Below are 12,033 nucleotides of genomic sequence, written 5' to 3' on the forward strand. Positions count from 1 at the left end.
ATGACCGGGTTTGTCTTTGCACTTTTTTATTGCTTTTTTATTGAGAAAACAATCAAAGTGCTTCAGTCCGACAGAAGGTGACACGGATTCACCACAAAAACAAAAAAAAACAGCTCGAGAAAAAGGCACAAACGGCACAAAAACACAATTCTTTACACACGTCCAACCTGAAAACTCTGACTTTAGAATATTTCTAAAAATCCAGCGTTGCTTTTAAAAATCTAATAAATTACTTCAGATATATACTTTATTTTTTAGAATTATTTCAGTAGTTTGAATTGGCTAGAATATGGTTCTGTTTGATACCATTGTCAATACAGCAGTGTTTCTGAGGAGCGACAGGAGCTAACGGCTAACGCTAAAGAGGCTAAATCAGTCGTTCAAGTATCTGTAATAAAACTACTTCTTGGAGTAAATTTATTTCAATACCAAACAACAACATGACGACATCGTGCTGATCTCTGCAGAGGTTTTTCTCGCCGTCTCCGCCAACACGACGCGACCGTTAGCATAACAAACGTTAGCATGTGTGAGGGTTTACCTGACGAAACCGCAGCCTCAGTTCTGAAGTCGCTCCTGTCGCTTTCCAGAACTCCCTCATCGGAACAAGCCAGTGTTTCGACACAACCTGAGCCACTTCCTACAACAAAATACAATATATATATTTGAGCGAACAGGAACCTTCTGAATAAAAGCATCGAAGCGTTGAATCCTGAGCTGTGAAATCTCCAGTTGGTCTGTAGATTCGCGTGGAATGTTGAAGAAGATTTTGGTCCAAGAAGAAGAAGAAGAAGAAGTAGAAGTTTTGGTCCGTCATGCAAACATTTGTCCGTCGGCATTGCACATAATCCGCCTTCAGAATAAAAGCGCAGGCAAACAATTACAGGCTGAATAAAATACATTTTGAAACGACACTGTGCGGTTTGAAATGTGAGGGGATAAAGGTCTGGTCTGAAAAGGCTCTACCGAGACCTGAGTGTCGATGTCGAGGTATTGGATGTTTGCTTCCAGTCGCTCGATCGGAGCCACTGTGGAGCTCAGAGTCCAGCACAAAGAGGACGAGCGATGATGGATGTGCAGGTGGCACTGTGGCTCCAGAGTGTGTGAACTGCAGACGGCCATCATGGATGAACGAGGCGTGACATGTGGCTCACAAAACGGTCAGAAGATTCCAAGTTCAAAGAGAAGGTTGGACGTTTCTGCATCAGTCGTGTTCGAAGTCCAGTGTGGAGGGAAAAGTCTGTCTTTAGTCCTGCTTTAGTCCCTGGTTAGGGCTGTATTATGAAGCTGGAGGACCTTCTCCTTCCTGAAGACTCAGCCACAGATCATGTGAAAATCCAAATCCATGTGGAACATCTCGTCCTGAACCAGGCAGAGATTCACAGAGGACGAGGACGTCAGATTCAGATCATGTTTAGGCCAGGTTTAGTCCAGATTCAGATCATGTTTAGACCAGGTTTAGTCCAGATGCAGATCATGTTTAGACCAGGTTTAGTCCAGATTCAGATCATATTTAGACCAGGTTTAGTCCAGATTCAGATCATGTTTAGACCAGGTTTAGTCCAGATTCAGATCATATTTAGACCAGGTTTAGGCCAGGTTTAGTCCAGATTCAGATCATATTTAGACCAGGTTTAGGCCAGGTTTAGTCCAGATTCAGATCATATTTAGACCAGGTTTAGGCCAGATTCAGATCATATTTAGACCAGGTTTAGTCCAGGTTTAGTCCAGATTCAGGTCATGTTGAGACCAGGTTCAGACCTGCGTGTGTGCATATTTCATTAGCCGTTCAGTGGCCTCTGGTTTAAAGCAAGGGTTCCCAAAGTGTGGCCCGAGGGCCAAATATGGCTCTATATTATTCTCAGCACATTTGCAGCTCATAAAGGTTCTTGTGAACGTTCTGATGATGTCCTGCTCAGCTCAAACATATTTGTATATCTATATGAATAGATTTTGATATTCAGATGAACTGTGTCTGTGCCTCTTCTGTGATTGGCCGCTTGACTCTTCCTGTTTCAGATCCTCAGAGAAACCGACTGATAACGCTCTTTGTAGAAACACTTATCCAGAAGGTCCATGTCTGAGGAACTAATCCAGGACAAGTTCAACCAGCTTCATAAACAGCCCTAAACCTCCCCACACGGATCTCCTTTGGTCCTGAAACGTCTTCTGAGCTTCAGCTTCACTGAACGAGCCTCACGCCGCCATCTTGGATCTTCCTGGCTTCGAACTCCTCCCTCTGCCGGCTCTTCTCGTCCCAGTTGGGGAAGGCGTCGCTGTAGGCCGGGGGGGGCGGGGGGGGCAGGCAGGGCACCAGATGCACCTCCCCCGTGTCGCGGGCGAGCTGGACGCAGGTGTAAAAATCCGCCGCCGGGTTCTCCTTCAGCGGGTTCTCCTTCAGCGGGCTCTTCTCGGGGACGTCCGCCAGGCTGGGGACGCCCGGCTGACCCATGACGCTGTAGTCGGACCCGGGGACGGCCAGGACGAAATCCGCCCGCCCCGGCGCGGCGCAGGTGGTGTAGGCGCCGTGGTTGGGCGGAGACAGGTCGCACGGGATGATGAGCGCGTCCTTCTCCTTCTCGCGCGGTTCCTGGGCCGGTTCCTGGGCGGTGGGCGTGGGCGTGGCCGTGTTCTCGCTCAGGCACAGGTCGTCGGCGCTGACCTGGTCCCACATGTCGTCAGCGTAGCTGTAGCTCGGCGGGCTGTAGCCGTGGAACGACGAGAAGTGGCGGTTGATCTCGTCCAAGTGGCCTTTCTGCAGGAGACGAGGAGGGAGAAGCTTTTTAATGACTTTTTATGACTGACTCAGGTTTGTTTTCCCTCAGAGCCTCCATGTTGTTTTGTCTAACGTTGCCGTGACGACGGGGCTGTACTTCCGGTTCGTCTCTGTAATGTTGTAGTTTTTCTCTTTTATAATTTTTTTAAATGTATAAAAACAGCCTTTAAGTCGGAGTAAAGCTTTGACAGCGTGATATTATCATCATGATCTATTGTTTATTATTAAAAATAAAATTTAATTGAAAATCAGAATTCTTTTTTTTCCCATCTCGCCCAGCCCTAGGATTAACCTATTGTGCATGTTTTTGGTCAATGGGAGAAACCAGATGAACCCCATCCGGACACGGATTTTCTTTCTTTTCTTTCTTTCCTTTCTTTGATTTCTTTCTTTCTTTCATTCTCTCTCTTTTCCTTCTCTTTTCTTTCTTTCTTTCTTTCTTTCTTTTTCTCTTTTCTTCCTTCCTTCTTTGATTCTTTTCTTTCCTCCTTTCCTAGTTTCCGTCCTTGATTCTTTCTTTTTCTCGTTCTTTCCTAGAGATTTTGGTCAATGGGAAAAACAAGATGAACCCCATCCAGACACGGATTTTCTTTCTTTCTTTCTTTCATTTCTTTTTTTCTTTCTTTCATTTCTTTCTTTCTCTTTTCTTTCTTTCTTTCTTTCTTTCTCTTTTTCTTTCTTTCATTTCTTTCTTTCTCTTTTCTTTCTTTCTTTCTCTTTTCTTTCTTTCTCTTTTCTTTCTCTTTTCTTTCTTTCTTTCTTTCTCTTTTCTTTCTTTCTCTTTTCTTTCTTTCTTTTTTCTTTCTTTCTTTGATTTCTTTCTTTCTTTCTTTTTCTCTTTTCTTCCTTCCTTCTTTGATTCTTTTCTTTCCTCCTTTCCTAGTTTCCGTCCTTGATTCTTTCTTTTTCTCGTTCTTTCCTAGAGATTAAACCTATTGTGCATGTTTTTGGTCAATGGGAAAAACAAGATGAACCCCATCCAGACACGGATTTTCTTTCTTTCTTTCTTTCTTTCTTTCTTTCTTTCTTTCTTTCTTTCTTTCTTTCTTTCTTTCTTTCTTTCTTTCTTTCTTTCTTTCTTTCTTTCTTTCTTTCTTTCTCTTTTCTTTCTTTCTTTTTCTCTTTTCTTCCTTCCTTCTTTTCTTTCTTTCCTCCTTTCCTAGTCTCCGTCTTTGATTCTTTCTTTTTCTCTTTCTTTCCTGGAGATTAAACCTATTGTGAATGTTTTCTGGGAGAGACACAAATAAAAGCTGTGACCTTCAGAAGCAGCGGGTCGATGCCGATGATCCGCGGTTTGGGAATCGGAGGCAGGAAGTAGTCTTTTATTCTGAAAGGGACAGGAAGTGGCTCATGAGTGACTTCTGTAAAGAGGAAACATCAGTTTGAGGATTTACCGTTTGCTTTGCTGAACCAGGCCCAGAGTGAAGCCGATGAGCACGACCACGCTCACGCCGGTCATCAGCACCAGCATCAGCAGCTTCCCTGTGATCGAACACACGTGTGAGGACAACACCCGGACACCAGGGGGCGCTCTGTGAAGCCTCACCTGTAGGGGGCCTCGCTGGGATGCTCATGTACAGCGGCAGACTCCACTGGCTCCAGCGGCCGTAGTTATGAGAGCGACAGCGGACCTGGACCACGTACTCGCCCACGGGGAGACCCAGCAGCTCCACGTGAGGCTCCCGGAGAGACGGCTTCACCTGCGGACCAGGACACGCCCACAACCCGGGTTAGACACGCCCACAACCCGGTTAGACACGCCCACAACCCGGGTCAGACACGCCCACAACCCGGGTTAGACACGCCCACAACCCGGGTCAGACACGCCCACAACCTGGGTTAGACACGCCCACAACCCGGGTTAGACACGCCCACAACCCGGTTAGACACGCCCACAACCCGGGTTAGACACGCCCACAACCCGGGTCAGACACACCCACAACCTGGGTTAGACACGCCCACAACCCGGGTTAGACACGCCCACAACCCGGTTAGACACGCCCACAACCCGGGTTAGACACGCCCACAACCCGGGTTAGACACGCCCACAACCCGGGTCAGACACGCCCACAACCTGGGTTAGACACGCCCACAACCCGGGTTAGACACGCCCACAGCCCGGGTTAGACACGCCCACAACCCGGGTTAGACACGCCCACAACCCGGTTAGACACGCCCACAACCTGGGTCAGACACACCCACAACCCGGGTTAGACACGCCCACAACCCGGGTCAGACACACCCACAACCTGGGTCAGACACGCCCACAACCCGGGTTAGACACGCCCACAACCCGGGTTAGACACGCCCACAACCCGGGTCAGACACACCCACAACCTGGGTCAGACACGCCCACAACCCGGGTTAGACACGCCCACAACCCGGGTTAGACACGCCCACAACCCGGGTCAGACACACCCACAACCTGGGTTAGACACGCCCACAACCCGGGTTAGACACGCCCACAACCCGGGTTAGACACGCCCACAACCCGGGTTAGACACGCCCACAACCCGGGTCAGACACGCCCACAACCCAGGTCAGACACACCCACAACCCAGGTCAGACACACCCACAACCCGGGTCAGACACGCCCACAACCCGGGTCAGACACGCCCACAACCCAGGTCAGACACACCCACAACCCAGGTCAGACACACCCACAACCCGGGTCAGACACACCCACAACCCGGGTCAGACACACCCACAACCCGGGTCAGACACACCCACAACCCGGGTCAGACACACCCACAACCCGGGTTAGACACGCCCACAAAGCGGGTTAGACACGCCCACAACCCGGGTCAGACACGCCCACAACCCAGGTTACACACACACGATTCAGAGGAGAGAATCAAAACGACACATTTTTGAAAACTTTGGCAGAAAATTCCATTTGGTCCAATCCAAAAAGTCTATGGTCATAGGCTGTGTCCCTCGTCCCTAACGCCTCATTCACTCCACAGGCCCGCACTATATAGTCACTATATAGTCACTGATTCTGTTGGCGATTCGGACACAAGCCACGACTTTCTCCGAGCTGCGTGACGTCACGCGCTGCGGCTGCAGATATGTTTTTTTTTTTTTTTTTTTAATCTGAATTTATTTATTGTTACAAACATTTGTTTTATGAAACAGAACGACTGTTTTGGCACTTTTACAGGTGTTTTATTTGACATTTAAATTAAAATTAAAACTATCATCACAAAAAAAAAAACATCCCGGCGTGAGCTCAGAGACTGAAAGTCGGTCAGAGCCCGGTGTCTGAACACCAGCAGATTGAGTGACGACATCTGCTAAAAGTTCAATAAACTCCGGGAATAAAGTATTTCTGTGATAAAAAACAACCTCAGAGGCAGCGGAATATTTATGGATAAATACGAGTCAGATACACTTTTACTTCACATGGACTTTACATGAATGGCCTGGATTATTCGAGAGGAAGCTGTCGGTCATTTAACACCTCGAGCTAAAGGTTAGCAGCTAACGTTAGCATCTTTTCACCGTAACCGTTTATATTTAGGTCGTTTATTCATGAGAAACACAAACACACGACTGAAACAGCTGATTTACTTCAGTCGTGTTGTTTAGTTCACAGACCTGTCTCTGTCAGGCTCTTCTCCCACTCTCCCAGTGCATTGTGGTCTATATTGACCCGTTTAGTGACCATCGATGCTCACTACTTTTCCAGATGCATTGTGGGAAATTTAGAGTGCACTACTTTTTTCTCTCTGGACATTCGGACACCCCTACAACATGTGAGCACTATATAGTCACTATATAGGGAATAGTGTGGACATTCGGATACAGCCTATGAAACCCTTGTCATATAATATTATTATACAATAATATTTCTCAAAATCATCTTGGGGGCCAGAGGTTCTGTGCTGGAGGGCCGGATTTGGCCCCCGGGCCTGACGTTGCCGACCCTGCCTTAAGGTTTCCAAAACTATGTCGTTTTCATCCTCTCAGATAGTGAATATAGATATAGATGTTGATTTGAAACGTCTGCTGTCGATTAGTGACATAAAAAACTCAGTATATTCCTCCCGCCTCCCTCAGAGGAAATGACCATATTTGGATCACGCCGTACCTTCCAGTTGTGCGGCTCGTTGACCCGTCGGTACTGCAGCTCGTACACCAGGGTGATCCAGCCGTACTGCAGGTCGCTGGGTTTGGGGTAGGCCCAGGACAGCAGCGTGTGGTGGCCCAGCTCGTCCCCCCCGGCGTCGTAAAGCTCGTACGTCAGGTTCACCGGCGCCTCCGTCTCCACTGAGGACCAATCAAAACGCCACGTTACAGAGCGTCCATGTTCTACTGAGAGACAGTCACTACGTCCAGTTTATCTCCGAGGGCAAGACATGAGGAAGAGGGGAAAACATTGTGAAATATAAAAGGGGGTAAAATCTGAAAAAATATGGAGAAAAATCTAGGAAAAAGTAGCAAAAGAATTGGGAGGGAAATCTGGAAAAACTGAAAATGTAAATGCAAATGTAAATCGTCAAAAATATGGAGCATGTAGCGAGGAAAGCGCTTTTCTTTGGTCCTCAGGGAGCCGACTGCTGTAGTAGCGCCCCCTGGTGGACACTAAACAGGGTTCTTACGAGCACCATGACCTTCCCCTCTGGTTCCACAGTTTTTTCCTGTGACATCACTGGAGCAGGCGACATATTTTTAACCACGCAGGTTTTTCTACATCAGCACCAAAAAGTAGAAGTCTTTTCAAACTCTGTGGAGGCTCCGCCCGCCCCACGAGGCTCCGCCCACCCCGCGAGGCTCCGCCCACCCTGCGAGGCTCCGCCCACCCCGCGAGGCTCCGTCCACCCCGCGAGGCTCCGCCCACCCTGCGAGGCTCCGCCCACCCCGCGAGGCTGTGATTTAGCAGCCATGTTGATTTCACAAACCACTCGGGATCATTACTATGAAAAGAGCTCAATAGATAATCATCGATCTCTCGTAAACTATATCTGTGGTTTAAACCCAAAAGGTTAAAAATTGCATAACCAAGTGCATTTTCTCCAGTTCAGCTTTACCCAAATCTAAAGGTTTACAGTATATAAGCCGGAGTAAAGCCTCATTTGAAAGCTAAGACCTACAAAATTCATCTAAACAGATCTTTTTCCTTGTGTTGTTGCCGTCACTTTTTAAGAAAGAAAAATCATTCTGGATCAAACTGGATAAAATGTGCTCGGTTAAGGCGGGGGTTAAGGGGTTATTTGATTCTTTTTCCAGTGCAAAAGCAGAGACAATATTCAGAATGATGCCCTGGGAAAAGTACAATCATTTTAAGAACGAAATGACGTAAATCTACTTTAAATTAAATCTAGTCTGGTTTCAGGTCAGATAAACCTCTGGAAGAACCTTAACGGAAGTGATTTGAAGTCCTGTATCTGATCTCAGGCGGTCGATTCTCTGGTGTGAAAGGACTTTGAGCCGTGAGTCGCTTCCACATGACGATGAGGGAAAAAGTGGAGCTGTTCCAGAGCAGGAACAACAGAAGGCAGTGCGTCCCTGTGGGTTCATGATAATCCAATATGGAGTCTGTGTCGTCTCATGTGACGCTCCCCTCGCCCTGCAGGCCTTCAGGATCTGCAGCATCTGCAGCATCTGCAGCATCAGCGTGAGCCTGACCGTCTGATTAATGTGTTCTGAAGGAGCCTGGACTCTGTGACGGCGCCGCCTCCGGGCACGAGCTACATTTAGAGACATCCTTTCAGAAGCGCATTCACTGTCAGTTCAGGTTTACATGAAACAGGCATCTGCTCTCAGCCACAACCCGCCTTTCTACAGTTCAGCTTTACCCAAATGTGCCTCATTAGTCGATAATGATCCTGAAGAAGCAGCTTTTTAAAATAAACAAACAGCAGCTTCTGAACTAAAGACATTTGAGCGATAAATGTCTGAATGTCTCACCAAAATTTCCCCTATTTTTTTTTTTGTGCCCATCGTTTGCCCAATTTTTTACATAATATTTTTCTCATTTTGCCCAATTTTTGTGTCATTCTCTCAACAGCCCCACACCTGCAGCACAGAGGCAGCCCGATCAACCACACCCACTTCTTTTCTGGACTACAGTTTATTCTGTTTGTTCTGAACTAAACTACAGCTGTGGTCACGTCCGCTAACTGCCGATTGGTTTATTTCACAGACGATCTGTGTTAGTCCCGCCCCTTCAAACTGCTCCAATTGCTCCGTGACCAGACCGGGAATAGACGAGCCCAGAGGAGGCGTCACAAGAGGAGCTACAGGAAACAAGGAAGGGACAAACAAGGAGGTATCCGGGCGAGACTCACAGCTGAGCCACACCTGACGTCTATTGTTCTGGATAATGGACCTTCAACGGGAGAATAAACAGATGAGCTGCTGAACTCTTCAGAGGTTTTTGTGTTTTTGTCTTGTATTTCATGGTTTTATTGTCGTGTTTGGACAAGTTTTAACCTCTTAACTCCCGCCTGTACCGAGAGCATTTTCTCCAGTTCAGCTTTACCCAAATCCTGTAGGCCTTTTTGTCCATTTTTTTGTCACTTTTCCGTCACTTTTTTCTCACTTTTTTCACATTTTCATCAGTTTTGTTGCTATTTTCACACCTTTTTTCCAGAAGCTTTTGGATTGCTTGGTTCAGGCGGGGGTTAAGGGGTTAAATTACTTAGAGGAGAGTTTAACACAGAATGACATTTTTCCATTTGTATTTCTCCCTCTTCGCCTGCAGCGTCTCAGTATTTCCCTTCATTTGTCGCTGCCCTTTAAAACCCATTAAATCTCCGTATTACTATAATAAAGCGAGACTTAGATAAGACTAATTAATGAGGCTTTTCCATTAACAACTGAACTCGGTCTGCGCTGGTTTATTAGAAAAGCAGTGAGTTGGATTTGTGTGACATTTTGAGTAAAAGTCACTAAACGTTTCCAGGTCAAACTGAGGCAAAAGTTAGAAAACCAACATCATTAAAAAGTTAATGTGAAAAATGTGGGGAAAAGGTGGGATGGAATTGGACCTGAACTTAAAGCAGAACTACCGTAAATGCTCTAATATGGGCCAGGGCATTTATTTACTCAAGGGCATCGAGGACCAGGCCTTTATTGGAACCAGGCCACAATTAGAGACAGGCCTTTATTTCTATTTGAGCAAAACGGACGACCAGGAAAACGAAGAAAAACGAGATTTGTGTCCATTTGCACCTAAAATATTAGGTTCATTTATTAATGAACATTTCAAACCCTCTCCCAGCGGCTGGAACATTGACGCCTTTTATTTTGTCGGGACAACAGGAAGTGTTTCGTTGCTGTTAGCGGAGCTTTGACATCAATGTCACTGCAGGTTTCTGTTTCGTTTTTACCGCGGACCGGATTATTTGTTGTTATCTTGTGTAAAAGGCGAGTTTAGATGGAGCGTTTGTGTTTGTGATCGATCATGAGACTGACCCGAGAGAAGACGAGATGCTCGCGCTGATGGGAGGAGTTATTTTGAGGCGTGGGACTGACCTGCACACGGAGCAGCTGGACGTGCTTTGAAGACGCGATGGAGACTTTATTAAAACCCTGGAGGGTCACACAACATTTGTTGCCCTGTTTCCAAATATCGTCACAGGAGGTTTGAAAAGTGGCTAAATCTGTGTCAAAGTTTCACTCGAATCAGCTCCTCCGCAGCGTCCCCCTTGGCCCGGGTTCCCGTTACGTTTACTTCCTGCACGTGAGTTTTCATTTACTCTAGTTTGAGACAAATTCCTAACATGGGGAATATTTCTACCGCTATAGTTTCTAATAAAAGCCCCGGCCTGTTTTAGAGACCGGCTTTAATTTGCCTCCGCCAGCCGCGAACCCGGCCACTGTTAGAGACCCGGCCCCTGTCAGAGACCCGGCCTCTGTCAGAGACCCGGCCTCTGTTAGAGACCCGGCCTCTGTCGGAGACCCGGCCCCTGTCAGAGACCCGGCCTCTGTCAGAGACCCGGCCTCTGTCAGAGACCCGGCCCCTGTCAGAGACCCGGCCTCTGTCAGAGACCCGGCCTCTGTCAGAGACCCGGCCTCTGTCGGAGACCCGGCCTCTGTTGGAGACCCGGCCTCTGTCGGAGACCCGGCCCCTGTCAGAGACCCGGCCTCTGTCGGAGACCCGGCCTCTGTCGGAGACCCGGCCTCTGTCGGAGACCCGGCCTCTGTCGGAGACCCGGCCTCTGTCGGAGACCCGGCCTCTGTCGGAGACCCGGCCCCTGTCGGAGACCCGGCCTCTGTCGGAGACCCGGCCTCTGTCGGAGACCCGGCCTCTGTCGGAGACCCGGCCCCTGTCAGAGACCCGGCCTCTGTCAGAGACCCGGCCTCTGTCAGAGACCCGGCCTCTGTCAGAGACCCGGCCTCTAATGGAATACAGGCCAGTATTAGACATTTTACGGTAAGTAACTTGTCAGTCTGGTGTTATAAGTGATTTGCCTCAGGTGCTCTGTGGAGCGGGTCAGACTGTTTTTAATGCAGGCTAGCTGATAACATAGACATGCGCTAGCCTAACACTCGCCTAGCACCACCAAACTCTTCAAATATAATAACTGCATGAATTACAAAAAAATATCTCCAGAAATAAAACAAACACATGCACAGAAATCCCAGTACTTCCTCTTTAGACAGAGAATAAACACGGTAAAGGAGAGTTTGGTCTGTGTTTTACGTTTAGGAGAAAACCCCCCTCACCGATCTCGGCCACGTCCAGGCAGTGCTGCGGCGAGCTGTAGTTGCCGAGCGGCGTGATGGCCGTGACGTTCATGCAGTAGATCTTCCAGATGTTGGTGTGCCTGGAGTCGAAGTGGCAGCTGTGAGGCCCCGAGCTGAAGTAGTCCGGACACTCCTGGACCGGGCCCTTACTGCCACACACGGGACAGAGCGGGACAGAGCGGGGACAGAGCGGGACAGAGCGGGACAGAGCGGGGACAGAGCGGGACAGAGCGGGACAGAGCGGGGACAGAGCGGGACAGAGTGGGCTTGTTAAGTTTATCTGTGACGTGAGGAGGAAACTACACAATAATATAACCGTACTCTTTGTTGTAGGTGAGCACGTAGGAGACGTCGTCGCTGTCGGAGATGTTTTCCAGCGGGTGCCAGTAGCAGCTGAAGTCCTCCATGTTCCTCGACCTGCAGTAGTAGATGAGCGGCCGCGTCGTCATGGAAACCTCATCTGCAAACAAATCACACAAAATCTATTCAAGAAGAAGCAAGAGCAGAGTCTTTACAAGTTCATGTTTGACGCTTTTAAACGGATTTGCTTTTCTAAAGGC

The 12,033-nt window shown here is 48.1% G+C and overlaps 1 protein-coding gene across 1 annotated transcript in view; it reads right to left on the minus strand.

Moving 5' to 3' along the window:
- Positions 1-2,182: 2,182 nt before the first annotated feature.
- The window catches only part of crfa4 (cytokine receptor family, class I receptor 4), a gene marked incomplete at its 3' end in the record, with an annotated part of 31,657 nt that continues 21,806 nt past the window's right edge, over positions 2,183-12,033 (minus strand). The window contains exons 3-9 of the mRNA XM_079581692.1: positions 11,795-11,933; positions 11,453-11,622; positions 6,870-7,048; positions 4,323-4,476; positions 4,171-4,258; positions 4,034-4,103; positions 2,183-2,755 (exon numbers count right to left, since the gene is read on the minus strand). Of these exons, the coding sequence (XP_079437818.1) occupies positions 2,183-2,755; positions 4,034-4,103; positions 4,171-4,258; positions 4,323-4,476; positions 6,870-7,048; positions 11,453-11,622; positions 11,795-11,933 (1,373 nt within the window). The remainder of the gene's footprint in view (positions 2,756-4,033; positions 4,104-4,170; positions 4,259-4,322; positions 4,477-6,869; positions 7,049-11,452; positions 11,623-11,794; positions 11,934-12,033) is intronic.

The sequence above is a fragment of the Gobius niger genome, assembly GCF_951799975.1.
Source record: "Gobius niger genome assembly, chromosome: 23".
Lineage (NCBI taxonomy): Eukaryota > Metazoa > Chordata > Actinopteri > Gobiiformes > Gobiidae > Gobius > Gobius niger.